We start from the raw sequence: 26,306 nt of genomic DNA, 5'->3' as shown, positions 1-26,306 counted from the left end.
ATGCTGTTTTTAAGAAGCCTTCTATGCTGCGATTTGCGTGCTAGTTCGAGTTCTTCCCAACGTGACAAGACGCGAAGTGACTGCGCAAGCTCTATGACAGCGCAACATATACATGCACGATATGCAATCAAACACAAAGTTTCAATAGCATCCTAATCAATATCAGAGTACAAAAAGCAAAGCCTCCCTCCATATATATGGAAAGAGAGTAGGTGGGGGGGTGTCAGAGCATGGGCTTAGTGACCAACGCTCAGGGGCGCCCAAAACACCAAAAAAAAATGTATCCTGGAGTATCTGACAATGCCAGACGAATGCTGAACAGAGTGGGACTCGAACCCACGCCACTTTCGTGACCAGGATGCCTTTCGATTTTTACATCTTAAGACTTAACGTTAAGAAACCTTAACCTGGCGCCATAACCAGCTCCTAAGTGGATTATTAGTATTTGCTATGCTGCGGAGGATGCTGGCTAAGACTTACGGCCATCTGTCCCATCAGGATAACTGCTTTTGATGGAAAAATCGTGAAATTGTAATTGTATAACCCAATTGATCAAAATGGTGGGGTGGGGTGTGAGGGGTAAGAAAACTTTGCATCAGCGGGCGGCGGGGCCGGCGACATCGGTAACAACATTGAAAGGCAGACTACAATCTATTAATCATGCAAGTGTAGTCTTTGAATTGATTGGAATGGTAATGCACGCTGCGTTCAATCCAAATTCCATTTCATTCGCTCGCAAAACTTGAAACTTGGAACAATGAATGACCCACGTAACCAACACACCTTACCTTTACAGCTTGCTCTTCAGACTCAGCTGCTCTGGCCGCCACATTTCGTTTAGCAGACGTGTCGCATTAACCATCTCAGGCCTGCACTGATCTAGTGATGTTATGCCCAACAACCGCATACCCGTCTGCAGCTCATCCGCAAGAACTGTTGCATGTCAGTATACTACCCTGGTTAAAACACGATCAAACTTACTGTCAACACATCTCTCGACGCCTTTCGACCCATATGCTCCAAGCGCATATAGAAAGGGTCTTCCTACGCCCACTGCTGTGGCGCCCAGACACAACGCTTTTAGCACATCGTTTCCGTCTCTCAAACCGCCATCGAGGAAGACCTCTAGTTTTCCCAGCACTTCTGGACAGTACGTTCGAATCTCCAGCAGCGTCATGAGCGCACTGGGTGCTGTATGCAATTGCCTGCCACCATGGTTACTAAGCAGAATGCCATCGCAACCATACTCCATCGCAAGCTTCGCGTCCTCCGCACATTGCACACCCTTCAAAACGATCGGCCCGTCCCACTCCTTGCGAATCCACTCGAGATCTTCCCAGGTCGTGTGTGGGCTCAGCTGACCCTGAACTGGCCGTCCGCCCATAGCGGGTGCAAAAGCGTTGTCGCCGCCAGTCTCCCATTCCGCAGTACTCTCCTCTGCAAGACCGACTGCTAGCGCCTCCTCAGCCTGGAGATAGCGATCCGCTGTTCGCTTCCCGAGAATAGGCGTGTCGACTGTTATCCACAGACCATTGTAGCCGCAGCGCTTGACGATGCGCATAAGTTCAATAGCCTTGTTGCGGTCGACAGGCATGTAGTATTGGTAAAACATCTGCGTTGTGCTGTTGTTTCCAAGCCTCTGTTGCTCATCTTTGTAGCTCTGCATGATCTGCTCGCTGCTCTTCGAACTTGCAGTACTGACGACCTTGTGGATGCCCTTGCGCACTGCTCCTCGGATCATCTCTGGCTCGGCAGCTTCGTGGATGGCGCCCATCGTTCCCATGGGCGAGATGTAGAATGGGTATGGCGAGCTATGTCCGAATATCTTGCGGCGCGTATCAACATCGCCGACATTGCGCATTACACGCGGACGGAAGTTGACGCGTCCCCAGTCGTCGAGATTGCCTCTGATCGATGCACCAGTATTTGCGGAGCCGGAAGCGTACACGTAGGACTTGTGAGGCATGACAGCCTTTGCCACTGCCTCAAAGTCGGTCGTGGAGACACAAAGGCTCACATGTGGGATTTCCTTGGAGTTCGGATCGGTCTCAGATGGCTTCGTCGACTCTTCGCTCTTGATCTGGCGAAGCTGGCCAAACGTGTTGGGATCGACGGGGCCGAGGAACGCATCTTTAGGCAGATAGTCCTCCAGATAACTCAACGGGTGGTATTTCTTGAACTCTTCTGTCGCATCCTGTTTTCAACATCAGCTCTTGATCCTTGAGCCGCGTCATTGTACTCACCGACCCGGCGTTCTTCAAGATGATCGGTGCGCCACCTGGGTGGTCCGCCAGGAAGTTTGTCACGTTATACGCTTTTGAATCCAGCACTATCCAGCAGTCCCTCTTGCTGCTGTGCTTTGCTACTTCGGCTCCATCAATCCGCGACATTGTTCAGATATCTGCGATGCCCAGTATCGGTGGAGATGCCGTCTTATGGCTCGGCCAACCGCGGGCAAGGCAATTGAGTGAGGGGAAGCTGCCGAATCGGGTATACCGCGCCCCAATATCAATTCGGAAACAAGGCCGGCATCGCGGCCGTCGGTCGACTGACTCCAACGACTCCAACATGTGGATGGTGCTTCGACATTGCAGGACAGGTCGGCCACTTTTGCGCCAGGGCTTCAGTCGTCGTCTGGCGTGGGCGGCCATATGCATATGGAGAGCACTTGCGTGACTAAGCGGCTCCTCAAGACCTGAACCCAAGCCCGACATTGACTGTTTCGAACCGAGACAATATAAACAAGATAGTTCTAGCCTCCTACATGTAAACTGTGTATTGCACTGGAAGAAATTTGTGTGTCACAGGAGGTCGAACGAAATTCTGCATGGGATCTACGCCTGCATCGATGGAATACTCATGGAACTGGTAAAAGGCGATTCTTTGGTTCTTCCCCGCCGAGATTATGATGTAGTTCGTAACTCGACGGAGAAGTACCAAAGAATTGCGTTCTACCAGTTCCATGAGTATTCCATCGACACAGAAACGCGTTAATGATCTAAATATCATGGTGTCTATATCCTGATATACAAGCTTTATCCAACTCTCCTACTGTACATCCTCCCTACCTGCTACCATACCATGCGTGCATTAGCAAAACTGTCGAAAAAGAAACTGTAGCCCCTCAACGGATGCTCAGTTGACCTTGTATTCACTTCCACCTCCACACCAGCACCGTCCCTCGCCTTCTTTCTCGACATGTATTACTACATCCATACCCCGGTCCTTCAGGAACTGGTGCGAGCGCTCACGCACGTCTTCTGGGTCCGCCATGCGGTTGGCAATGATGTGAATCACGCCGAGAATGCGACGTTGCTTGGGTGCGTGGCTATGATCGTGGTCGTGGTCGTGATGATCATGCGAGTGTGAATGCGCATGCCCGTGATCATGGCCGTGGTCATGAGAGTGTGCGTGGTCGTGGGAATGCGAGTGAGAGTGGCCGTGATTGTGTGAATGGGAGTGATCATGTTCATGATGATCGTGCGGATGGTCATCGTGCTTATGGCCGCCTCCACAATCATGGTCCTCCTTTGCGTGTGCTTCCGCGTGCGCAGCACCTTCGTCTTCGAGCCAAAACTTTGGTACAGCGTATCCGACAACGCCTCTCAATGTGCCCAGTTCGCCTAAGGTATTCCTAATGCTATACTCGAGGTCGTTGGGCATACTCAGCATGAGTCTTGCGCCACTCGACTTGACAAGCGGGATCGCTGACAAGAAGATCAGGATCGCGATGATGCAAGACGCTATCGGATCCCACCCAGACCAACCATAGTACTTTGTAAGAAGAGTAGATATGATGACTGCAACAGAGCCAAGCGCGTCGGCAAGGATGTGCAGAAAGATTCCCTGCATATTTTCGTTGTCGTGGGAATGTCCATGTCCGTGGTCATGCCCCTCGTGTCCGTGATCATGATCGTGTCCATGGCCGTGGTGCGCATGGCCAAACGCTACAAGGCCCACGATATTAACGATGAAACCGAGAATGCTGACGATCAAAAGCTCATTAAGACGCTGGAGTTCGTGACCTTCCCAGAGGCGTTCAAAGGCATCGAAGATGATCTCTAAGCTAACCAACCTGCTTTCGATTAGCACATACATGTAGCATGCATTAGGGTGACTTACAGAAGGAAGACGCCATTTGCAAAGCCAGACAACGTATCGACCTTGCCATAGCCGTATGGGAAGCGGGCATTGGGGCGCCACTTGCTCATCACTGCTGCTGCAAGTCCCACGGCGAGACCGGCGCAGTCGAAGAGCATGTGGATACTATCCGTGAGCAGCCCCAAGGATCCACTGACGAAGCCGTAGAAGAACTGAACCATCATGAAGGAAAGGTTAAGTCTGTTAAAGTTAGTTAAGCCAATTTAGAGTATAAAATCTGCGGAGTAGAAAGAAGTGGACATACACGCCAAAGTACGCAATGCGTCGCGAATCCCGCTCGATCAGCACGCTATGCACAATCGAGCCTGGAGTCGCGCGCGCGATGAGGAATGCCGAGATCCTAGAATGGTTTCCATGAAGATGATGATCTTGATTATGGCCGTGGTCATGACCATGCGAATGCTTGTGTCCCACATGTCCATGATCGTGAGAGTGGGGTACAGACGACCGGGTGTCAACGGCGACCGCCGCGATTAGCATAGCGCAAACCCAAGGGAACGCGATGTTGAAATGACTAAGAGCCCGGTGTTCCAAGAAGCTCAGGGCGAAGATGAGAATGCCGCTCAATCTCAATCCAACCTGCTTTTGACTCCGTAATGATGCGGGAAGTGACAGGAAAACGAGCGCCGTAGTGGATGCAACCGATAAAGTTGAGAAGCCCAGGGTGTGATGCGACAAAGAAGGCGTGGCAGAAGAAACAAGTGAATACAAAATAGTTGTGACAGTGAGTACAAGACCTGAAGCAATGGTGAGTAGCTGATTCTCAGTACTGTTCACTAATAGTGAAGAGGGCTTGGGCAGCGATGCGCGAGATGGCTTTTGAGTCATGTATGAGTCCTGACTCTTTGGTCCGGTCATCAATGACCAGCCTGCTGTGGGAAGAGGCGGAGGGACCAGGAGCAGCGATACTAGAAGGGCCAAATAGCCGACCAAGCTGCCTGTGACGTTGCCAGAGGTGAATATGTCAGCCGACATGCTCATGAGAAGAGCCCCGCAGGTCACCTTCCTGGTCCTCAATGTTCGTCGAATATCGTCCCAAGGTGTGTGTTTCCCTGGTTTCTGGTCTAGGGCACCAATGCCTGCAGCGACTGCTACCAACATAGCTAAGGCTGTCTTCGCTCCTCCTATGTGTAGAGATGCGTAGAAGGGCAGCAGGACGCCGAGTATGTTGCTAGCCACGCGTTTCGGCGCATTGCTGATATCGAAAGTGCCCTTCTCCTCCTTCCGCCTGTCGAGTGGCTGTAGACTGGAGTTGACTTTGGCTATTACACCGACCAGCAGCAGTGTCCCAGACGAGAGAGCGAGTGCATGTAGTAATGGGAAGCCACTTGTTGCGGTCGCGTATTCGAGTTCGGGTGCATTCTCTGCTACGGCTTCTGATAAACTCGATGGTGGCTCGGAAGACGGTCTGACGCCGCTGGGGTATGCTAATGCGGCGAAAAGATACGGGAGAGGTATTATGAGCGCGGTAAGGGCTTCGGGGAGTTCTAGCCATGATCTAGACGGTGTATTAGTTGTGGTTCTCTTGATCGTCGCAGGCGGTACTTACGAAGAAACAGGAGGAGGCGGCACATGCACGGGAGACTCCTGTATGGGTGATACCGGTGAGAAGCCATACTTCTCAACGGCAGGTGTCTTCCTTGCGGGTGAGCGACCCAGATCCGATTCACCCCGCGCCCGCCCTTTCGGTCTCCCATTCGAGAACGGCTTCAGCGTGTAGGTGGAATCGTTGGAGCCCGACCTCTCATGCCCGTGCTCATGCTCATGAGCAGGGCTGTTGTACTCGGCATACGGCGAGCGCACAGCGCCGTGTAGATGCCCGTTGCCGTTCATATCAGAGCGCGTGTGTCGATGGCCGTGGTCTTTCGCGGGCGATGAAGCATTCACGGAGCCATTCGCGTACGAGGAGGGATCCGGTGTGTACTGTGACGACGAGCGGCCATGGCTGTGTGTGTGCGAGGTGGGCGCGATAGGCAGCGCATACGTCGACGCCATTCGCAACGCCACGTTCGTCCGCCCGCTATGGGGTCGTCTTGACTCGGTGAAGGTAATTGGCCGAGTGGGGCTCGCGATGCGCGGTGGAACGGTGCTCAATTGCCCTGAGATGGCGGTGTTGGAGGGAAAAAAGCAACGTGGATCGCAGCCAGCAAGCGTGCGTGTGCTGCAATGAGGCTACGCAGCGCTTTGGCGTCTTGGTGTTTCGATAGCGGCGCGCGTTGCTGCACTATCAATAAGTTTCAGGGGTCTTACAGATTGACATGACTGTCATTGAGCGCCTTCCCCTTTCGGTCCTACCCCGGCTCAGATCTCCGCATCTCGTGGCTAGCCCTTGGCGTTGACGCACGCGGCGGCTGCCACGGTCGCCCGAGCCGCCTTGCAATTGGACAGCACTAACACAACACCAAAATGTTCGACGACTACACCTCGCCCGACAAGGACGGCAGCCTGTTTTCTGTCATACTAGCGGTTGTTGTGACTTTGTCAACGCTGTTCACTGCGCTGCTATTGACGCTGCCCAGTCAGTATGATCCGTACAAGGATAAGCCGCTTCGGGTTGTGGGCGAGGATGGAAAGGAGATCAAAACGAAGATGAGAGATGGGAAAGAGCCGATGCTATGGAAGCAGGGCCGCTCGGTGCAGGTGGTGGTATTGGGAGACATAGGACGGTCGCCACGCATGCAATACCACGCTCTCAGCATCGCCAAACATGGTGGGAAAGTGTTCCTCATCGGCTATCAAGGTTAGTGGTGTTTGTCCGGAAGATGTTGCCAGCGGCTAAACCCATAAAGAGTCGGACATTCTTCCTGAGATCGTATCGAATCCTCTGATCGAGATCATTCCACTCTCACCAGCGCCGAGCTTCCTGCGTTCGAGCAGCAAACTTCTCTTTCCAGTTCTAGCACCTCTCAAAGTCCTTTGGCAGATATGGTCGTTGTATCGCGCACTCGGTTACCGCTCTAAGCCCGCAAGATGGACGCTCGTGCAAAACCCACCTTCGATACCAACTCTCGCTGTAGCAAGCCTGGTATGCTTCTTGCGACGTACTGATCTAGTCATCGACTGGCACAACTTCGGTTACACCATTCTGGCTATGAAACTTGGCGACAACCATCCTCTTGTGAAGATCTCTGAGAAGTACGAGAAGATCTTTGCAAAGGCTGCATCGCATCATTTCACGGTGACCAACGCGATGGCCCGCGTGCTCAAAAACGACTACGGCGTGACAGCAGAAGCACTACACGATCGCCCAGCCTCCATCTTCCAGCCGATCGAACAACTTAATCGAGAGAAGTTTCTCGTACAACTACCAGAAACAGCAGAGTACGCCTCTGATCTTTCTGCGACTTCGAAGACGCCATGGAAACTCATCGTCAGCGCCACGTCCTGGACTGCCGACGAGGACTTCTCGCTTCTCCTCGACGCTCTCGTAGCTTATTCTGCAGAGTGTACATCTAAGACCTATCTGCCAAAGATTCTTGCCATTATCACTGGAAAAGGCCCTCAGAAGGAGTATTACCTTTCGAAGATCAGGGAGCTCAATCAGCAGAAGAAGCTCTTGAACGTCGTTATCAAAACAGCATGGCTCACACATTCCGACTACGCGCTTCTACTCGCGTCCGCTGATTTAGGAGTCTCTCTGCACACATCGTCTTCCGGCGTTGACCTGCCGATGAAAGTGGTCGACATGTTTGGCGCAGGCTTGCCGGTCGTGGGTTGGGGAAAATTTGAAGCCTGGCCAGAGCTCGTCAAGCAGGGTGTAAATGGACTTGGCTTTCAAAGCTCTGAAGAGCTCGCCTTACATCTGGCTACCTTCTTCGGCAATGATACAAGGCTGAGGGAGACATTGAAGGAGGGTGCTCTCAAGGAGAGCGAACATCGGTGGGACGAAGAGTGGGATAGGGTAGGCGGGAAGCTGTTCAGGCTCACATAACGGAGGCGCGCTCACGTGAGTGTAACAGATACATGATAGGACGTGGATATACTACATTGAACGCTGACAGACCGAAACCTTTCTTATGTTCAAATCCCAGTATTCCGCGCTTAAAAGTACATCCAGAAACGTAGGCCACTAACAAAGCTGGTATGAACAAATTCAATCGAATACCACACCAGAGTAGCCACCGTCCCCGGTCATGCATTCACGCGTCGCCCCGATGAATAGTGTATCAGCGCTTGGATCGTTAGGAAGAAGCACTGTGCTTTCTTCATCCTTACCATCATCGCATTGACGAACCAGTTCCAGGCTTGGTGAAGAGCCGTTATCGCTTGCGGTTGTCCCGGTGCCGCTTCCACAAGTATCCACCACTGAAGCGGCGGTGCAATCAACTTCCGCCTCATCTTCGCCCGCGATACCCATTCCTCCTCGCCAACTCTCAGCCAGTTCCCTATCCCTTTCGTCCAGATCAGTAGCATCAAGCTCCTCGGCCAAGGAACGCGGCGACGGCATCAAACTAAAACGAACGCCTGAAGGTGTCAAAACTTCGGTCGAGCGTTCCTCCCACCGATCAATTTCTTCTTGAAATTGGTTTGTCACCCGCTTGTATTGTGCACGAGGGCTTGGCAGCTGACACCAAGATTTCTCGAATTCCTTCCAAAGCGCAGCTTGCTTGATTCTTTCGCCAGTACCGGCCCATAGCCTGATTTCTCTTTCTCCACATGCGTATTGTGGTACTTTTCTCTCGTACTCGATGACGAGATTGTCCATCTCTTGATCGCATGCCAACATCGCTTGGAATAGGTACTCGTGTTCTAGATCTCCGTACATAACCTTGTGGTACTGGTATTGTCGCTGTATGTCTTCGTGCAGGGTTGTGGTTAGATCTTCGATCATCTTGAAAGGTTGTAGCGTGCGGGTGTGCAGTGCCTGAGGAGGGTGTGGGTGTATCTCTCCCATTTTGTTTCGATGGTTGGTGAGAGTGGATAGTTGGGAATGCGGTGTATGGTGACAAAGTATGTGTTTTGTGTGTGTTGACGAGCGTGGACAAAAATTGAGCACTCTTCGTGTTCAGTTGTAGAGACTCAGTATCTTGAAGTTGGTGTGTCTACAGAGATTTTGAGGAAGCAAGAGAAGACCTCGAAACTTTTGTACATTATAGAATTGCAAAAATATTCAACTTCGCTACCAAGTTGAAGTGATCATGTAACCATGCATACATTCTAAACTTTTTACCCCTTGTGACCAATGTGCCTTGAACTGAAAGAAATCAGAACCATGATTTGGTTGTCCAGAGAGATTCATATGGTACAGATGCACATTGGGCCAATGGAGTTGACGTTGTTGGTAAGGAGGCCTATCCGACTCCTGGTATAACAAAGTCATTGATTACCAAGCTGCGATTCATCATGACCGCGCTCTAGCGTAGCAGTCGTAGTGAGGCTACCGACCAAAGATCACAATATCCACGCTCTTAAACCTCTACTCTTCGCACCTGCCGCGTGAACCCGACTACAGCCTTAATTTGTTCCAAGGTTCTTCAGCCTTACCCGGTGAGCACGTGAATGTGATACGTAAGGCCTGTACGTCTGTGACACACTAGGTAGCCCACTCGATTGCAACAGCCATCGCAAAGCTCAGAAGCACGGCCACGAACAATGTTGCCAGAGACGTTCAATAGAAGATAGGACAAAGGCAGGTGTATCATGGGTAGATCTATGCATGCCATGCGAACACACGAGAGATATAAACCGGAAGAAGTCGAGAGAGGCGGTGAAGTGCATAAAGACGATGTGGATGAACGTTATCGTGGTGTTTCGTTGGTCTGCAGGGTCGGCCCTTCCTCTCCCGGCGTGTCCGCGCCACCCTAGACCCTGTTTTATCCCCTATCGCTATATTTGGGCGCGTACTCGCCAGCACACGCGCAATCAGCCAAAACGTCACTTCACACTCCTTTTTTCAACTTTCCAACAAACTTCTATTCTGTCTTTGAGTGTCTATTGCGCGTTGATCAAACGAACCTTCCTGTTCTAAATCTTGATTCACACACCGCGACTCTTGTGCGACGCTCCCGAACAATCAACCGCGGTTTCTCAACAACTTGCGCGACATGCTACTCCGATAACCCGAAACCGATACGATCTACAATCGCCCCATCTGGAACTGTTTGCTGCAACTGCGACTGAACCATGATGGATCGGATCGAAGAAAGATGGAAAGCTTTCGAGGAGAACCATCCTAAGATACGCACGCTTGTTGAGACAGTGAAGCCATACATTCCGCCGGTCAACTTCATTACGCTTCACTATGCCTACTTCATCAGTACTACCCTGTTGGGTACACTCATCTTCTGGGGCGCGTCAAGCCCATCCAAAAGCATTGGGTGGTGGGACAGCATGTTCATGTGCATGTCCGCCATGACCGCGGCTGGACTCAATTCCGTGAACGTTAGTCAGCTCACCACTTTCCAGCAAGTGGAATTGGCCGTTTTGATGATGATGGGAAGCCAGGTACTGGTTAGCTACTTCACCGTTGCTTTCAGGAAACACATCTTCGAGAAGAGGTTCGAGGATATTGTGGAGGCAGAGAAAGAGAGGCGGAATGCGCGGAAGGGCGAGGTTGGGGCTGTGGTAGGAATGACGGGAGCTATGTTTGGGCTACCGATTATGGGGTCATTTGGAGAGAACAAGAAGGGAAGTAGGCCGAAAGCAGAATCCAAGGCGGTCACGCCGCTGGAAACATGCGTTGAGGATATGCCACCCAGTACACCGATCCAGGAAAACCAAGCGCAACCCGGATTATCGCCCATATCACTAGGTGCAAGAGAGAGGAGTCTAGCCCAGCATGTCGGCTTCCTGGATCCCATACGAGAACGCATCTCCCACGAAAGACCCATGTCAGTAACGACAACAGGACATTCAATCTACAACGTACAGAGTCAACAGAGCATGTCAAAACGTCGCCGCTCGCTGGCCGAAGAGTCTGGAGTAGGCGATAGCTTCAACGTGAAGACCTTCGTCAATGAGCAAAAGCGCAACATTGGCCGCAACGGGCAGTTCTTCAACCTGTCGTCAGATCAGCGAGAGTACCTGGGTGGTGTCGAGTACCGCGCGCTGAAGTTTCTCTCCATGTTCGTACCGGCATACTTCATACTCTGGCAGTTCTTCGGTGGAATCGCACTAGGAGCCTACATGTCCGTCTATGAAAAGGAAGCTTGCGCTGTTAATGCGCAAAATCCTTGGTGGGCTGGCATCTTTCTCGCTATTTCTGCGTACAGTAACGCCGGCTTTACGCTACTGGACGCAGGCTTTATACCCTTCCAGTCGTCATACTACGTCCTCGTCATCGTAACGATACTGTCGCTCGCCGGACCAGCAGCCTTCCCTGTGTTTGTACGCTTCCTTATCTGGAGCATGTCCACACTTCTCGATCTCTTCTCCAAAGACAAAGAGTATGGCGTATGGAAAGAAGGCTTTGACTTCATCCTCAAATTCCCACGCCGTGTGTACACGAGCATGTTTCCCGCACGAGACACATGGCTGTTCATCGCAACCTTCGGCTCGTTTGTAACTGTAGACTGGATCCTGATTCTCATTCTTAGTATTGGGAATCCGACGCTGGAAGTTATACCACTTGGGCAGCGTATCTTCATTTCACTATTCGAAGGCTTCTCGATTCCGACGGGAGGTTACGCCATCGTCTCGCCCTCGGGAATGTACTTTGACGTACAGGTTTTGTGGCTCGTTGTCTTCTACACCGCTGCGTACCCTCATATCATCACTATGCGCAAGACCAATGTGTACGAAGAACGCTCATTGGGTATATACGAGGGGGACGAGGCTGAGCCAGAACAACTGCACTCAGCATCTAGCTCGCTCTTTGATGTCGACGCCGCGATGCCTTCTCTGACCACCGCTGTATCACAGACCGAGAAGACGTCTCTTGCGCCCATCAAATCTCTCGGTAAAGTCGGCCGTCGCGGCACTGCCTTTGTCGGCCGTCAACTTCAGCACCGCATGACGGCCTTTCAGGGTGTCGGTGTCGCCAACGTGCCCGCAGCCCCTGCACCCTTAAAGCGAGCAGTGACTATGGACTTTAATCGAATGTCGATTCATTCCCTCAACTCGCACCCGCCAACTCGACCTCCTTCCCTCATCAGCCAGCAAGTTCGTGGCCAGCTGTCGCACGATGTATGGTGGATAGCGTTCGCGCTCTTCCTTATCGCAATCATCGAAACACACCACTCTATCGAGGACCCGCGTACATACAGCGTGTTTACCATGTTATTCGAGATTGTGAGTGGATACACAACTATTGGGATTAGTATCGGTTTGCCGGATCAATCATACAGTTTCAGTGGTGGCATGTACACGGGAAGCAAGATTGTCATGATCTTGGTTATGTTGAGGGGTAGACACAGGGGTTTGCCTGTTGCGCTTGACCGCGCTGTCAGATTGCCAGGGAAGAAGCTGGCGGAGATGGAGGATGAGGATGCGGAGATCAGAAGCATGTTTTCTCAGTGAGCGAATGCGATTTAGCGAATAGCGATTTCTTTGAGCCTGGTCAATGGATTAACAAAAGCGATGGATGCAACTCAGGAGTCAGTCACATAGGCTGGACAGAATTCGGAGATATTAAATTTCATTGAAGTCGTTAAACCAATCAACTACCCAGATAACAACAACATCCACCTGATAAATTACCTCCACACCACCCATGATCCCTACTACCAAGCTTTGCAACGACCATATCTACAAGCCAAGTCCAAGAGCCGCGAGCAGACCACCAAGTCCCAAAGCCGCAGAAGCCATGTTGGCGGGTGCAGCATTACCCGGGCCATCGCCGGAACCAGCAGCACCCGTACCCGAAGGACCGTTACCATTGCCAGGGCCACCCGAACCAGAAGCACCCGTCGCTGAAGCGGTGTTAGACGGCATACCAGAAGGACGCGAAGCAGTTCCCGACATCATGGTAGTCATGGGACCGGGACCGCTGGGAGAAGCGTTCGAAGCGTTCGGAGCGGCAGACGTACCGGAAGCAGAAGCCGGGGGTGCTGTAGAAGCGGCGGATGGGTTGTAGGATGTGGTGCTGAAGGAGCATTCGCGGACGATGTCGTTGACGTCTGTGTAAGTGTTAGTATGGGGGTTGAGGTGGGAGGTGTTAGTAAGGAGAGGAGGTCAAGGCTTACCATTGTCCATCTCTCCTCCGTTCTGCATGATGCATGCTGCGCAGAGGGGAACGGCAGTGTTTGCGTTTTGGCCGTTGCAGATGCATTGGCGCTCGGCCATGTCGTCGTCTACAAGGTGAAGTTAGTGTCTGAATGCTCACTGGCTTGGACTGAGCCCGTCTTTCAAGGGAATTTACTGGTGCTGGTGTCACAGTCGCGTGTCAGTCTGGTGACGGAATCGCAAACGCTGCGGCACTGCATGGGAACATCGTCCTGGTCAACGTCCTGAGCAAGGCCGATGGCCGAGAGGGCAAAGACAACAGCGAGCTTCTGGAAATGCATTGTTGTGGTAGGTGTTGGTAATAGCAATCTCAAGCGAGAGTCGTAAAGTGTTGTATTGTTGTTGAGTAGTGAAGACGGTGGTTTGCGTTTGTGATGGCCTTCATCGTGGGAAGTATGGGGGAACTATATACCAGCGGAAACTGCTCGCGTGCCTACTTTCCCTTCTCAGACGGCCTTGCATGCGCATCCAATCAAAGGCTGCTGTTCCTAGCACAGGCGCAGGGCTGACATCACAACGGGGGGATTACGTCTGACAGCAGACTCCGCCCAGCGCCCCATCCAACATCGGGCCGTTGTCGGTTATCACGGGTGGAGGTTTGCCATGGGGTAGATGGGGATCAAGGCCTTGTCGCCAGACGTCCAAGCATGGAGTTGGTTGGCGTGCCAAGCCTCCGTTGTTTCCTACATGCTTGGCGGGTGAGGTTATTGGGCTGCTTGTCCAGGACGATCGTCTTGTGTCGCACGCAGCACTGCCTGCCGCGACGCGACAGCTCTTCGACCAGCACACACGCCTACGCGTAGCCAAGTCTTCAAGAGAAAGTTACAAGAAACGTCTAAAAAAAGCAGGATACACCACATGGCTTCGGTCATGGTGGGTCTTGGCAGCCATCAACGTGACGATGCGGAGAACTTGTGGGTTGCAGTTGAGTGATCAATGCAATACTATTGCATGAGGTCACGGTGATGTGGATCGAGTCAGGCCCTCTCGTCAACTAAGGAAATCCTCCCCGCTTCACCTGCCCGTCGAAGCCTTCGAGCCTGATTCGATCAGGCTTTTACCAAGCTCTGCGGATGTTCCTGCCAAGTGTGAGCCAAGTGAGTAATGCACATGTTCCATGCCCGCACCGCCATCGATTACGTGGTGGGCAGTCGCACGTCGTGTGAGGCTGTAAAGGCGGTATGACTTGGTTTTGTTGTCGCAAACAACAGGTTCCTATATTTACTAGAAACTTGCATTAATATCGCATGTCAACCAAGGAAAAAAATAAACAGGCCTGCAGCCTACATTAACATGGAAGCGTACAAAATAGGTGACCTAGCGCGGATGTAGGCGCTAGGCCTGTTCAGTCTTTTTATTGTATGAGGTAGTCGCATGGGAATACAGTGGTCAGGGAATAACGAGAAGGATGTATGTGATTACCAAAATATAACAACAGAGATGGTATCTTGAGGCGCCGCTATAGTACATGCTATGTGAAATGGACATAAGTGTCATTCAGACGGTCAGTACAACTTCAAACTCGAAGAGACAACTCAGAGAAAGCCCTGATGCTGTGCGCCGGTGCGAGGCGCTATGCTCTGCAGAAAGCTACGGGCGGTTGATCAACACCGGCGGTGGGTATGAATCGTGGCTGTGCGCATGGGAGTCATGCTGACTTATGAAGAAGCTCGTTCTTATGAGTTGTACCCTCGCACCTTGGAGATGTATGCCTTGCTGTGTTCGATGATGTGTCGATGTCGAACACAGCAGAGTGTACATTCTCAGTGTAGACTTTGAGTGTTAGGTGCAACTCATAAGAAACGAGCTTCTTCGTATGCGAGAGCCTTTGGTGACCACCTGTGTAGGAGACGAAAGCCGAAAGCCGAATCTCGGAATTGTCCGGAAAGCTCGGGACTTCACGAAGCGATATCGGGTGCTTTGCCACTGGGCGTAATGGGCCGCGACCCTGACACGAAGCCCCGTGATCCTTTTCTAGGCGCTGACTGGACAGGTATGCGCATGGCATCCTCTGGCTTAAGTTCTCCAGTAAGCCACTGACCCATGTGCGTTTGCCATCTCCTGAGATCCTCTGCTTTCGTTGCTTCTCTTAGCCTTCTATGCCTCACCAGTCTCTCCGCAACCTGTTGAAGAACAATCTTAGGAGGCCGATATTCAGTCAGGCCTCCTGGGCTGGCGATATTGTCTCTTTCAAGATATGCCCTTGTCGCATCCTCCATAATTGAAAGGGTTTTACCACCAGGCACTTCTTTCCTTTCATTTGTTTGGGGGTTTGTCCATGGTCCCTTTACCCAGTTGTCGAGTGGTAAGGCTTCAAGTCCTTTGTCGACATTCAAGCGCTTATACCATCGATGCTCTCCTTTCGCTATTGTTCGCATCATCTTATGACGGTCTTCGCCCTCGGTATATTTGATCAAGACATTCTTGAAGACAGCCAACTTCTCGCTCCACTTCTGCAGTGCCTTGACTTTGCCCAACGGACCAGGCCAAACTGCCGCGAATCCGTCGTTCGAGGTATCTGGTCGTCCTGTTCCGATAGAAAGCAACAGTCCTGGCTCTGTATCGTCGCCCTTCAGCGAGGCGTGTTCACTATAGGCAGCGTAGGAGGGGTTGTTCTCGCGAATTCCTCCATCTTTGAAGCTCACGCGCTTTTTATTCTTGCCGCTGCCAATATCGGCCGTGAGCATCTCGAAGTAGAAAGGAGCTGCTGAAGTGGCCCGCGTTACTTGCCATATCTTCAATTTGTCGGCACCGGCGTTGTAAGGCGTGACCCAAGGTGGAGCGATATCGGGGTCGTATTGATGGTTGTATGAGCGGAGGAGGTGGGCTTCGTCGATTTGGCCGGAGTGGGTGGCTGTGAGGCAAATTGATTGACATATCCGCTCTGTTGGCTTGCCTCTGACCGAAGGCGCACCACCACTTGACCACGTAGTCGAGCTCTGTAAGGAGCCTACCCCTGACTCATTCAATAGCACTCTTGCTGATGTATCCTCTTCCTCCAGAACCCATGGATGCCAGTCGTCTCCTGTGCATTTATCATGCTCCTTACAGTACTGCTTCACAATGTCTCGCACGGCCTTCTCCAACGGCTCGTGGTGGTATTTGGTAGCAAGTGGCAGCACGCTCCTCTTGTGCCCAAAAAGCTCATGTCCTACCCTGCGGTATAGTTCGAGACACTGTGGTACGCTCATTCGTAATCTAGCCAGCATAACGGATATGAGGCCGCCCGTGCTGGTTCCGTACATGTAGTCGAAATAATGGCATGGCAGTAGCGCATTTTCGTCGAATTCGATTCGTTCGCTGCCTTCTACGGGGCCTTCGTCTGCTTGTATTCGGCGTTCGGCTTCGGCGATTTCGTGCATGAGGCGTTGGATGATCAGGAGGCTCGAGTAGCCGCGAATGCCACCCCCATCTATCGATCATGTTAGTATCTGCTCGGAGTTCCAACAAATGCCATAACTGCCTCCAGATTCGACCATACATGTTCAAGCAGTCGTAGCGTTGCGCGCATTCGTCGCGCGACCACCCTATTCAAGGAAAACGCCGAGCACCCGAAGAGCCTACATTGACGTTGGGTCGCCTACTTTGCAAATTCTTATGCTGATGTAGGCTCCAGGGTGTTCGGCTTTTTCCTTGTATGAGGTGCCCTCACGAAAAGGCCCTTCAGGCTCGAGCGCGAAAGACGGAGAAGGTGCTACGCCTGCTGGACCCTTCCCCACATTGATAGCGAACCAACTTGACGTACCTAGCGTGAGTATCAAATCCTCCCAGCAATTCTCATTGGTAACGTTCATCTTCCAGGTTTCTCCAGTCTTGTCCTGCTGGGTCGCACTGGTACCCGTCGTCCTTATACTGAGCGGCCTCGAGGCCGGCTCGGGGGGTTGCAACATGACCTCGGGACGCCGCGCTTGCTGTGTTCACGATGACGCCAACCCAGGGAAACTCTAAACACCCTAGAGTCTACGTCGACGTTGGGTCACCTACTTTGCAAGTTTTTGGCTTGATGTAGTCTGCAGACCTGTTTAGCCTTTTTCTTCGATGGCGGTTTGGGACCTACGTAGGTATGGTATGGAGCCTTGCACAAATCGCGCACTGATGATCAGGCTGTGGACGTAAGGATGTAACGGATCGACGCAGGATAGAGTGGATATACATAAGGCTGCTGAGAGCCTCCTGACAGCTCTGGCGCGTTCCTGCCTGCCGCAAAGGGCGCGACGGTCTGCTGCAGGCTGGTGGATGGGTGGGTGGGTCCCGAGGTCGCGGGAGTGGCTGACTCTGCGCCTAGACGAATTAAGAGACCGGATTCGCGACCGAGCCACTGCTAAGCCTTTGGGGTCCAATAAAGCACTGGGGCTTGTTTCTGATGGCGTTGTAACCCTTGAGGTTTGTTATGACGGAGTGATCAGGGGAATGATAAGTTTGTGTGACAGTAAATAGAGTGATGAGATCCGCCGATCCTCCCGCAATCCTACCCAGAGTTTGGGATCGCGACGACAACTAGAGTGTGACTTTGCTGGTATCCGAAGAGTTTGCTTTACAGGCATGCAGTTTCGCGTAGTTGCCTACGCCGAGCTGAAATCTAGGGCGGTGTACGAGAAGGCGGAAAGGCATTGCTCCAAGCTGCAGTCCTCCTCGAGCAAACCAAAGCCTCCAAGGATATGAAACGGAATCCAGAGTGATGCTCCCTTGTGATACTGGTGATGGGCGAACGACTCTGTCGGACGGTGTAGTAAGAGCGAAGAACGTCCGAAAGAGTCACCTGAATGGCGTTCTGGCGTCGCAGAGTTGCAGGTGATGCACATGTTGTATGCTTGCTAGTTCACGCACGTTTCGCCGTTGAGAAGTCCAAAGGCGATATGTCATATGTACGTGAGCAGTAGAATGAGTCAAATGGTCGGTTTGGATTCGAGTAGGTATTTGGTTGGGGATAGTCTCGGCACACTGGAAGCGTTCGTTTTCTGGTTCGTAGCAGGCTCTGCCGTCGGCCGACCGAGTTTCTCCTCACGAGACAACGATTTTCGTCTCGTGTTGTGCGAGACGAAGAAAACACCAAATGACCGAGGTCTGGTAGAATGTACTTTGCTCGTGTAAAGCTCTTGCCTCAGGAAGCTGTCACTGCTTCGCACCAGGCCAATCACGGCAGTCAACAGCACAGCCGCATCATCAACCAATCTTCATACTGTAAGTGGTCAGCGCATATATGCCAGAGTTCTTGCAGCATAGCCTCGCACCAGTCGGGGGGGCAATCTGACGTGAGCTTTCTAGCGTAGCTGTAGTATCACATCAAATGTCCATCGTTTGGTTGGCAGTGAGCTCCCCCCGCAGGAACGCGAAAGTGGGAAATACCTAGGCAACAATTTAGAACAACACTTTATGCCTCTACTATGCATTACTACGTCGCGATGAAATTACGCGAAAAAGTAGAGGTATACAACACAAAGCTGCGAATAAATCTATCTTTTTAGAAATCTAACTAACAGCGTAGTTATTTTGTGTTGTGTTATGGTAACTACCTACTGTTAGCTTACCTAGGTATATTCCACTTTCGCGTTCCTGCAAGAGAAGCTTCCAAGGTCTTGGTGAGCCAACAGATCCATGGATGTCTCATGCATAATAAACAACGAATGCACCTTCCTGTTGCTATTTTGGGTTATCAGCCTTGGTCTCAACGTTTTCCTACTAGGACCTGGCGAGGCACATCCTCAAAGGCGATCCCGAAGCTACTTAGGTAGCTTTTTATTCTTCGTTCACTCCCCTTCCACGCACCCGTGGCTTTCTTGAACAATGGCACCAACATCTGGACATGATAGCCCGCAGCTAGCCATTAGCATTAACTCGGGCTCTTCGCGCAGTCATATTGTCAACTCCTCATGCGAGGCCTCAAGGCTGCTCTCTCCAAATCAACCACAGCGCGCTTCTCTTGAGGATGAGCGTGATCGTTCAGGTTCTGCAAGCACCGTCGCTGACCACATCAACGATGGAAACGAAACACAGGCTTTGCATTCTCCTGAGCAATTGAACCCAGCCAGCGTGTCGAATGAGGCAAAGGATGAGCGTTTCGCAGCTCCCGAAAGCGACTGTCAACGTGCATCGCAATGGAAAAGTGTAGCGATGATCATGGGTTTCCTCTTCGCGGGTCAGTTTAAATTCGCACGTAAAGGAATATTAGTAACCGTCTACAGCCCTTCTTTCAGCCCTTGGTCATTATCTTCTTGTCAGGAACTTGGACGACACACTTACCGATACAAGCTACCTAACGCAATCCCAAGCCTCCGCGGTGTCAATACTCTTTACTACGATGTTCAAAGCTGCACTGGCGGCTAGTACTAGCATCTGCTTCGCACAGCATCTTTGGTTCATACTCCGTGGCAACCCAACGCCGCTAGCAACTATCGAGAAACTGTTTATTATCCGTACTAATGTTCTTGCATTAGGCGACATACGCTGTATACTAAGGGCTCCATTACTGTTCCTTATGGCTGCTCTAGTCTGGTGTCTCGGAATCGCGACAATCTATCCTCCTGGTGTACTAGTTGTAGCCCTCCAGCCTCATACGTTCACGGAGCGCCACAATTTGTCGATCATGAATCCACCACCCCAGCAGAGCATGGAATCGAATGGAAGCTTTGAGTTGGATACCTTAGGGGCGTATTTAGTAGGTGAGGAATCAATATTCGAAGTGTTTGAGAATGGTTCTACAAAGGAAAGCGGAACAAGCCTTCAATATTATCGGTACGGGTACGTAAGCTTCAAGACCGTAATTATATGAGAAACTGACTAACCAGAGGACCCCCTGGCCCCCTGATTAACATCGTGCAGTCAATTTTGGTCAGCGATCAGATCTTCACTTTGCCGATGCCTCCAGGTGAAAACTCAACGTACAATTTGCGTTTTAGGGGTCCTAAATTCCGGTGCTCAGCTAAGCACTACAATGATACGATCCCTTTGCATCACATACCCCCTGTAGTGGCGGAGAGAGGCACACCAACGGAAGACGGAGGGACCACATGGCTCTATCAAGGCAGCGAATATCCCGGACCTCCACAATCCTCACTAGCCGCACAAGTGTTCCTATCCACCTGGGACTCGGATCGTCTGATCTATTCGAAGGAACAGCACAATATTAGTAGTTATGAAACATACATCAGCCCTGGAAACGTAACAGAGTGGACGGCGTTTACGGCTGCTGAAATGCAGGTTTGCGAGCCTCTGTCCGTGTTATACGACATCAACGTAACGTTCCCACGTGGTATCCAAAATATCCAATACACAACAAGCGATGCAAGACCACTTATGACGAACAGTTATATCGATACCCACGAGCAAGGCCCAACGTTGTTGTATCCGGAAACAGCCGAAGCACATATGTTCAAGAAATGGTATCATGAACTCTCCATCTTTTTGCCATTGACCAACGAATGGACCCTCTTGGACGCGCTCGGCGCCAAACTCGAAACTTCGTTCTATGAGTACACGCTCGAATACGACTCTAATAACGAGTACAGCTATGATAATTGCCAACTAGGAGGATACATGGGAAATGGCACAGCAGTCTATGAATGCTCTTGGGCCGAAGAATACGCTTCAAACGAAACTCAAAGATACAGTAAGCCTTATTTTACTCATTGGCTGTTGCACTATATAACAGTATGTAGAGGCGCTAGAGGGAACCCTTTTTCAGACTGGTCGTTTCGATCAAGCAGAATGGTACAACCATTACTCCTACAATCCCAAAACAAGCCTCAACCTAACATAAGATATGCTCAACGACGTCTTGGCCAAGACCATCATTTCAGCTATCTCTCTGGGTACTTGGTGGGATATGGTGCCCGTCACCACCATCCGCTACCGTAATACCTACTCCTTCAATAACCCGCTCAACCTTATACTCCCCTATAGCATCTGCTTAGTCCTTGCTACATTATTTGCCGCCATCGCAATATAGTCGTCCTAGCGAAACAGGGTTCCTACGGCCGACAGGGGATTTGTGCAGATTATGATAGCGACAAGAGGTAATACAGAGATGGAGAGATTGGTGTTGCGGGAAAGACTGATGGTAGTTGAGAACATGTCGGACGAGCTAAAGAGTTTGAAGATTCGATATGGTGAGCTGGTTGATGACGATGTTCTGGGAGTTGATGACGAGGTTCAGAGGGTTAAGGGAAGGAGAATGGGGTTCGGGACTATGCGGGAGACGGTCAGTCCTAAGAAGAGGAGGTAAATTAAGGTTGCTGGGAAGACTGCCCAGGTGACGCAAGTGCTTCGCGAATGACCATGGTAGGCGGCGACTGGCGACCCTCAGCAGACATTTTGGCCTTCTCCACGGTCAAAACAATGACAATATTATTACTGCAACGCGAAACCTGGAAATAGTCGCTAACCTCTACTACATCTTCTTCGCAAGTGCGCAGATTGTGTCCTGTCTCCCTGTAGGCCTGCTTGCCTGCACCTGTGCTGGCGCTGCATTGTGAACCAATCAGCGAGTGATTCGGCCGAGCCCGACATCATCTTAGCACAGCCACGGGGCGCAGTAGGTCCGTGTGTTACGCCCGCCCAACGCTCTCTTGCGACCCAGGCCATCACCCCACCGGCTCTTGCTCTGTATTTCCACTCACACGACTGACCACTGCCTTCGCCTCTACAAGCACCTTCCACCAGTTTGTAGGACTGCAAACATTTCTCAAGCGAGACAAGCACCCACGCTCGACACCCAACCTTCACCGTCCACCACCAACACCGCCCACGGCAGCCCTATCCTCGCCTATAGAGACGTCTCAGCCTCACCCTATCCGGAACCGAACCGAAGGAATGTTACAGGAAAGCATGACGTTCAAGTCGGAGTCGACGTCTGGCACCACGTCCAGTAAGGCGAGTAGCCTGTTCGACCTGGACCAGAACTGCGTCAAGTCTATCCTCGTGTACAAATATCGCTCAGGCGCAAAGGGCCTAGAGGTCAAGACTGAGCGTGATCTCTGCACGGAACTCGACCAAGGTACGTTCTCTGTAGTCTGTTGGTGTGACTTCAACTAAAGGCAGCGTCCAGATCCGTCATTACCCTTCATACGCGTCACAAAGAAGCCTATACCGCGCGGCAACAGTCGGCTTGACATCCTCAACGAAGACCTGCTCGCCCCCTCGGAACGCGAAAAGTACGCAGAGAAGCCTACGCTTAAGGCTTCCGTCGCAAATGTGGGACTGCCCACGCTCGCCAAGTGGAAACACATGATATTGGGCAGCTACGACGACCTCTACATCGTCTCGCGCTCGCATACCTTGTCGCCTGAGGCGAGCAAGAACAACAGTCCTGAGTCCAGCCAGCACGTCAACTCGTTCCCTAGAGAAGCGGTGCACAGTGACGAGGCCTAGGTGCGCCGCAGGACTGAGCTGGATGCCGTTGGAACAGGCGGCTGGGCGATGGATATCTGGCATCTCTTGCGTTGACAGTAACGCTCAGCCTTCACATGACTGCACGCTCGTTACACGACTATACGTTTCCTACCTATCATTACGCGATACCCAACGAGCTCGGCGCTGGATGGAGTTTACATTGTTTTGGTTTCCTTTGTCCTCATGTTGTCTGTCGCTGTAGAATAGCAACGAGTGTGTTGGACATCTCCGAGTTGGTAGTGTGTAGCTCTTAATAAGACAACCGTTACCCTTAGCTGCTATCTTAATATACATGGGACTGAACAGTGAAGATTCAAGCCACCCCTATGTAATGAGTGCTTTTCTCCGCCGAGGAATGAACCGCTGCAAGGGTAGGTTGTCGAGAAACCAACGTCATCACACGTTTGATTCGCTTCTGGCGTATATGCCTGTCAAAGTTCGCAGGAGCGACCTGACCCAACAGGGAAGCGACGTAAAGCTTTTCTCTCCGTGTTGCAGCGAAGGAACACACTGGCTGCATTGTTTGTATACACGTGGGTGGCATCGGACCTTCTAAATGGCTGGGCGCAACGGCAGACCCATCTACGGCTCGACCAGACGGCACTAGGACACGAAGGCCCACCAGGCCTGCACATGCAAGCGGGGAGCTTCACTCTTGGGCCCGGTCTCAGCGCGCTGGGGCCCTGCGTCGACTTCTGAAGCTTCCGCCGCGAGCCCATATTGCTAACACTCCCATTCAATCGCGCAGTTGAACGCCTTCGAGGTCTGCAATTGCCCGCGTCTCGCCCAGCATGAGGTTCGTAATCCCAGCAATGCACCCGCGCATGCGCCCTCCAATCGTCGCACGGCGGGTGATGTCAACGGAAACTAATGCGCGTATCCAGGTTCGGTCAGCAACTCAAGCAGTCGCTCAACAAGGAGTGGATCTTCTACTACATCGACTACGAGGGCCTTAAGAATTCTCTGCGCGTCCACCACATCTGGGATGAGAAGTCGGAGCAGAGCTTCGTCGAGCAGCTCGAGAAGGAGCTCGACAAGGTCTACACGTTCCAGCGCGTCAAGGCCGAGGAGATTATCCGTCGCATAGCAGCGTCCGAGAAGGAAGTCAACGATGCCGTCGCGCGCGCCCAGCAGGACCCCGAGAACGCTGCCAGCTACGAGGAAGACTTCGATCTGCTCGAGGAGGACCTGAGCGACATTATCGCCGACGTCCACGACCTCGCCAAGTTCACGCAGCTCAACTACACGGGCTTCCAGAAGATTATCAAGAAGCACGACGTACGTATTGCATAGCTGCCATCGAACCAGAGCTAATTGAGTGTAGAAAAACACCAGCTGGTTCCTCAAGCCCGTCTTCGCCGCCCGTCTGAAGCGCAAGCCCTTCTTCCAGGACAACTACGACTCCTACGTAGTCAAGCTCTCGAGGCTCTATGACATCGTCCGCACGCGAGGAAACCCGGTCAAGGGCGATGCATCCGCCGGAGGAAAGCAACAGAACTTTGTGCGCCAGACGACCAAGTACTGGGTGCATCCGGATAACATCCTAGAGCTGAAGCTCATCGTCCTCAAGCACTTGCCTGTGCTCGTTTTCAACCCCAACAAAGAGTTCAACGAGGAAGACTCGGCCATCACATCCATCTACTTCGACAACACCGAGACATGGGAGCTATACCAGGGCCGTCTGAAGAAGACCGAGGGTGCTGAGGCTATACGTCTGCGTTGGTATGGAGGCATGTCTAGCGACACTATCTTCATTGAGCGTAAGACGCATCGCGAGGACTGGACTGGCGAGGAGTCTGTCAAGGCGCGTTTCAAGCTTAAGGAGAAGAACGTCAACGCATACCTCCGCGGTGAGCTCAGGCCCGAGCAGATCTTCGAGAAGGAGCGCAGGGAGCAGAAGAGGCCTGAGAAGGACATCGCTTCTGACGAGCAGCTGGCCCGAGAGATCCAGTACCGCGTGCTAACCCGCAAGCTCGAACCCGTTACACGCTCCTTCTACCACCGCACCGCTTTCCAACTTCCCGGCGATGCTCGCGTTCGTATCTCCCTCGACACGGAGCTTACCATGACCCGCGAAGACAACCTGGACGGCAAGAGACGTGCGGGCGACAACTGGCGTCGCATGGACATTGGCGTAGACTGGCCGTTCAAGCAGTTGCCAAAGGAGGACAAGGAGCTCTTCCCTTATGCTGTCCTCGAGGTCAAGCTCCAGACACAAGCTGGAGGAGAGCCACCGCAGTGGATTCGCGACCTCACGTCTTCCCATCTTGTCGAAGCTGTGCCCAAGTTCTCCAAGTACATTCACGGCACAGCTACGCTGAACCCCAAGCGCATCAACTTGATCCCATACTGGTACCCGCAGATGGATGTCGACATTCGCAAGCCCGTTAGTCACAAGTTTGGTATTGAGCGCCCCGGAGCGAGCAACGACATCAGCACCAGCGGTAACCTCGATGACGATGAGAGCGAAGACGAGGATGCCGTCATGGGCCTTCCTGCTGCGAACGGCAACGAGGACGATGACCGACTGAGGCGGCTGCGCGAGGCGAGGGATGTCATGGAGCAGAACGAGATGGAAAGAACCCGCGACTACGGCACTCTTACGAATGGCAACGATCCCAATGCGCTGGACATTGAAGAGCGTGTCGCCGCAGGACGCACTCGCGACGAGGATTACCCCATCTACGATTCTGACAGCGACGACGAAGACGAGGAGTACGAAGCAGCCAAGAAACAAGGAGGCCTCCGCTATGCGCGCAAATGGGTAGAGCGCACTGCAACCAACGTGGGATCCACAATACTGTCAACAGTCGCCACGGTTATCCCCAAGCCAACGCCTACTGATGTAGGTGAGGGAGGCTTCTCGTTGGGTGTACCCTCATGGAAGCAAAAGGGTGAAGTGAAGAGGTTCAAGGCACCAAAGGGCAAGCGTATGTTACTCCAATCATCTCACACTACCAAAACGTACTAACATAATATCAGGCATCCACGTCCCCGTCCGCGTCGAACCCAAAGTCCAACTAGCTACCGAGCGCACTTTCCTCTCCTGGCTCGAATTCTCGATCCTCATTGGCTCCATTGCCGCTACATTGCTCAACTTCGGTGACCCCCTTGCCTTTGCGGCTGCCTGGGCGTTTACCATCATTGCTTGCATTGCGCTGTGCTACAGTGCAGGCTTGTACCTGTGGAGAGTGAACAAGATCAAGGAAAGGAGAGCGGTTACGTACCACGATCGCTGGGGACCTACGCTGCTCTGCTTCGGATTGTTCTGCGCTGTAGCCGTCAGTTTCGGATACAGGTTCGGAAAGGGTGGTGTTGATGGTGGGTTGAAGGGTGATATCAAGGGGTGAGAGTGTTGGGATATCGGAATGAATACATAGCTCATGGGGTTCGACGTTTTGAAGTTGTCATGACTGACGGATGGACGGGTCGAAGGTGATGAGAAAGATCAGAGTGATGCATTATAGGCGTTACGTGTACATAAAAGCGTACATAATAATAGGTATTGTTGTACTATTGACCTCTTCTGAAAATCATTGCAAGGATTAAACATGGCCTGTTTTCCTGAGTCTTCTGGAAACAGCGGGGAAAACATG

General features: G+C 52.0%; 8 protein-coding genes across 8 annotated transcripts; 4 read left to right on the top strand and 4 right to left on the bottom strand.

Moving 5' to 3' along the window:
- Positions 1-790: 790 nt before the first annotated feature.
- Positions 791-2,390, bottom strand: J4E83_008537 (uncharacterized protein; the record flags this gene model as incomplete). The annotated part of the gene is made up of 3 exons (XM_049335433.1): positions 791-933; positions 982-2,194; positions 2,244-2,390. 3 exons carry the CDS (start codon positions 2,388-2,390, stop codon positions 791-793), a joined length of 1,503 nt encoding a protein of 500 aa, XP_049185440.1.
- A 745-nt stretch (positions 2,391-3,135) lies between these two features.
- J4E83_008536 (uncharacterized protein) lies at positions 3,136-5,994 on the bottom strand (the record flags this gene model as incomplete). The annotated part of the gene is made up of 4 exons (XM_049335432.1): positions 3,136-4,075; positions 4,123-4,341; positions 4,406-5,659; positions 5,711-5,994. 4 exons carry the CDS (start codon positions 5,992-5,994, stop codon positions 3,136-3,138), a joined length of 2,697 nt encoding a protein of 898 aa, XP_049185439.1.
- Positions 5,995-6,567: 573 nt separating this feature from the next.
- On the top strand, positions 6,568-8,092 carry J4E83_008535 (uncharacterized protein; the record flags this gene model as incomplete). The annotated part of the gene is made up of 2 exons (XM_049335431.1): positions 6,568-6,901; positions 6,951-8,092. 2 exons carry the CDS (start codon positions 6,568-6,570, stop codon positions 8,090-8,092), a joined length of 1,476 nt encoding a protein of 491 aa, XP_049185438.1.
- Positions 8,093-10,284: 2,192 nt separating this feature from the next.
- J4E83_008534 (uncharacterized protein) lies at positions 10,285-12,618 on the top strand (the record flags this gene model as incomplete). Its single annotated transcript, XM_049335430.1, has 1 exon — positions 10,285-12,618. The coding sequence occupies one exon, from the start codon at positions 10,285-10,287 to the stop codon at positions 12,616-12,618; it is 2,334 nt and encodes a 777-aa protein (XP_049185437.1).
- A 228-nt stretch (positions 12,619-12,846) lies between these two features.
- Positions 12,847-13,604, bottom strand: J4E83_008533 (uncharacterized protein; the record flags this gene model as incomplete). The annotated part of the gene is made up of 3 exons (XM_049335429.1): positions 12,847-13,217; positions 13,284-13,391; positions 13,460-13,604. 3 exons carry the CDS (start codon positions 13,602-13,604, stop codon positions 12,847-12,849), a joined length of 624 nt encoding a protein of 207 aa, XP_049185436.1.
- Positions 13,605-15,221: 1,617 nt separating this feature from the next.
- J4E83_008532 (uncharacterized protein) lies at positions 15,222-17,213 on the bottom strand (the record flags this gene model as incomplete). The annotated part of the gene is made up of 2 exons (XM_049335428.1): positions 15,222-16,735; positions 17,069-17,213. The coding sequence occupies 2 exons, from the start codon at positions 17,211-17,213 to the stop codon at positions 15,222-15,224; spliced, it is 1,659 nt and encodes a 552-aa protein (XP_049185435.1).
- Positions 17,214-22,146: 4,933 nt separating this feature from the next.
- On the top strand, positions 22,147-22,689 carry J4E83_008531 (uncharacterized protein; the record flags this gene model as incomplete). Its single annotated transcript, XM_049335427.1, has 2 exons — positions 22,147-22,315; positions 22,367-22,689. The coding sequence occupies 2 exons, from the start codon at positions 22,147-22,149 to the stop codon at positions 22,687-22,689; spliced, it is 492 nt and encodes a 163-aa protein (XP_049185434.1).
- Positions 22,690-23,501: 812 nt separating this feature from the next.
- On the top strand, positions 23,502-26,060 carry J4E83_008530 (uncharacterized protein; the record flags this gene model as incomplete). Its single annotated transcript, XM_049335426.1, has 4 exons — positions 23,502-23,506; positions 23,595-23,988; positions 24,035-25,640; positions 25,693-26,060. 4 exons carry the CDS (start codon positions 23,502-23,504, stop codon positions 26,058-26,060), a joined length of 2,373 nt encoding a protein of 790 aa, XP_049185433.1.
- Positions 26,061-26,306: the final 246 nt, after the last annotated feature.

The sequence above is a fragment of the Alternaria metachromatica genome (genome assembly GCF_023757995.1).
Source record: "Alternaria metachromatica strain BMP 0045 chromosome Unknown scaffold_25, whole genome shotgun sequence".
Classification (NCBI taxonomy): domain Eukaryota; kingdom Fungi; phylum Ascomycota; class Dothideomycetes; order Pleosporales; family Pleosporaceae; genus Alternaria; species Alternaria metachromatica.
This window is presented reverse-complemented; position numbering and strand designations above follow the sequence as displayed.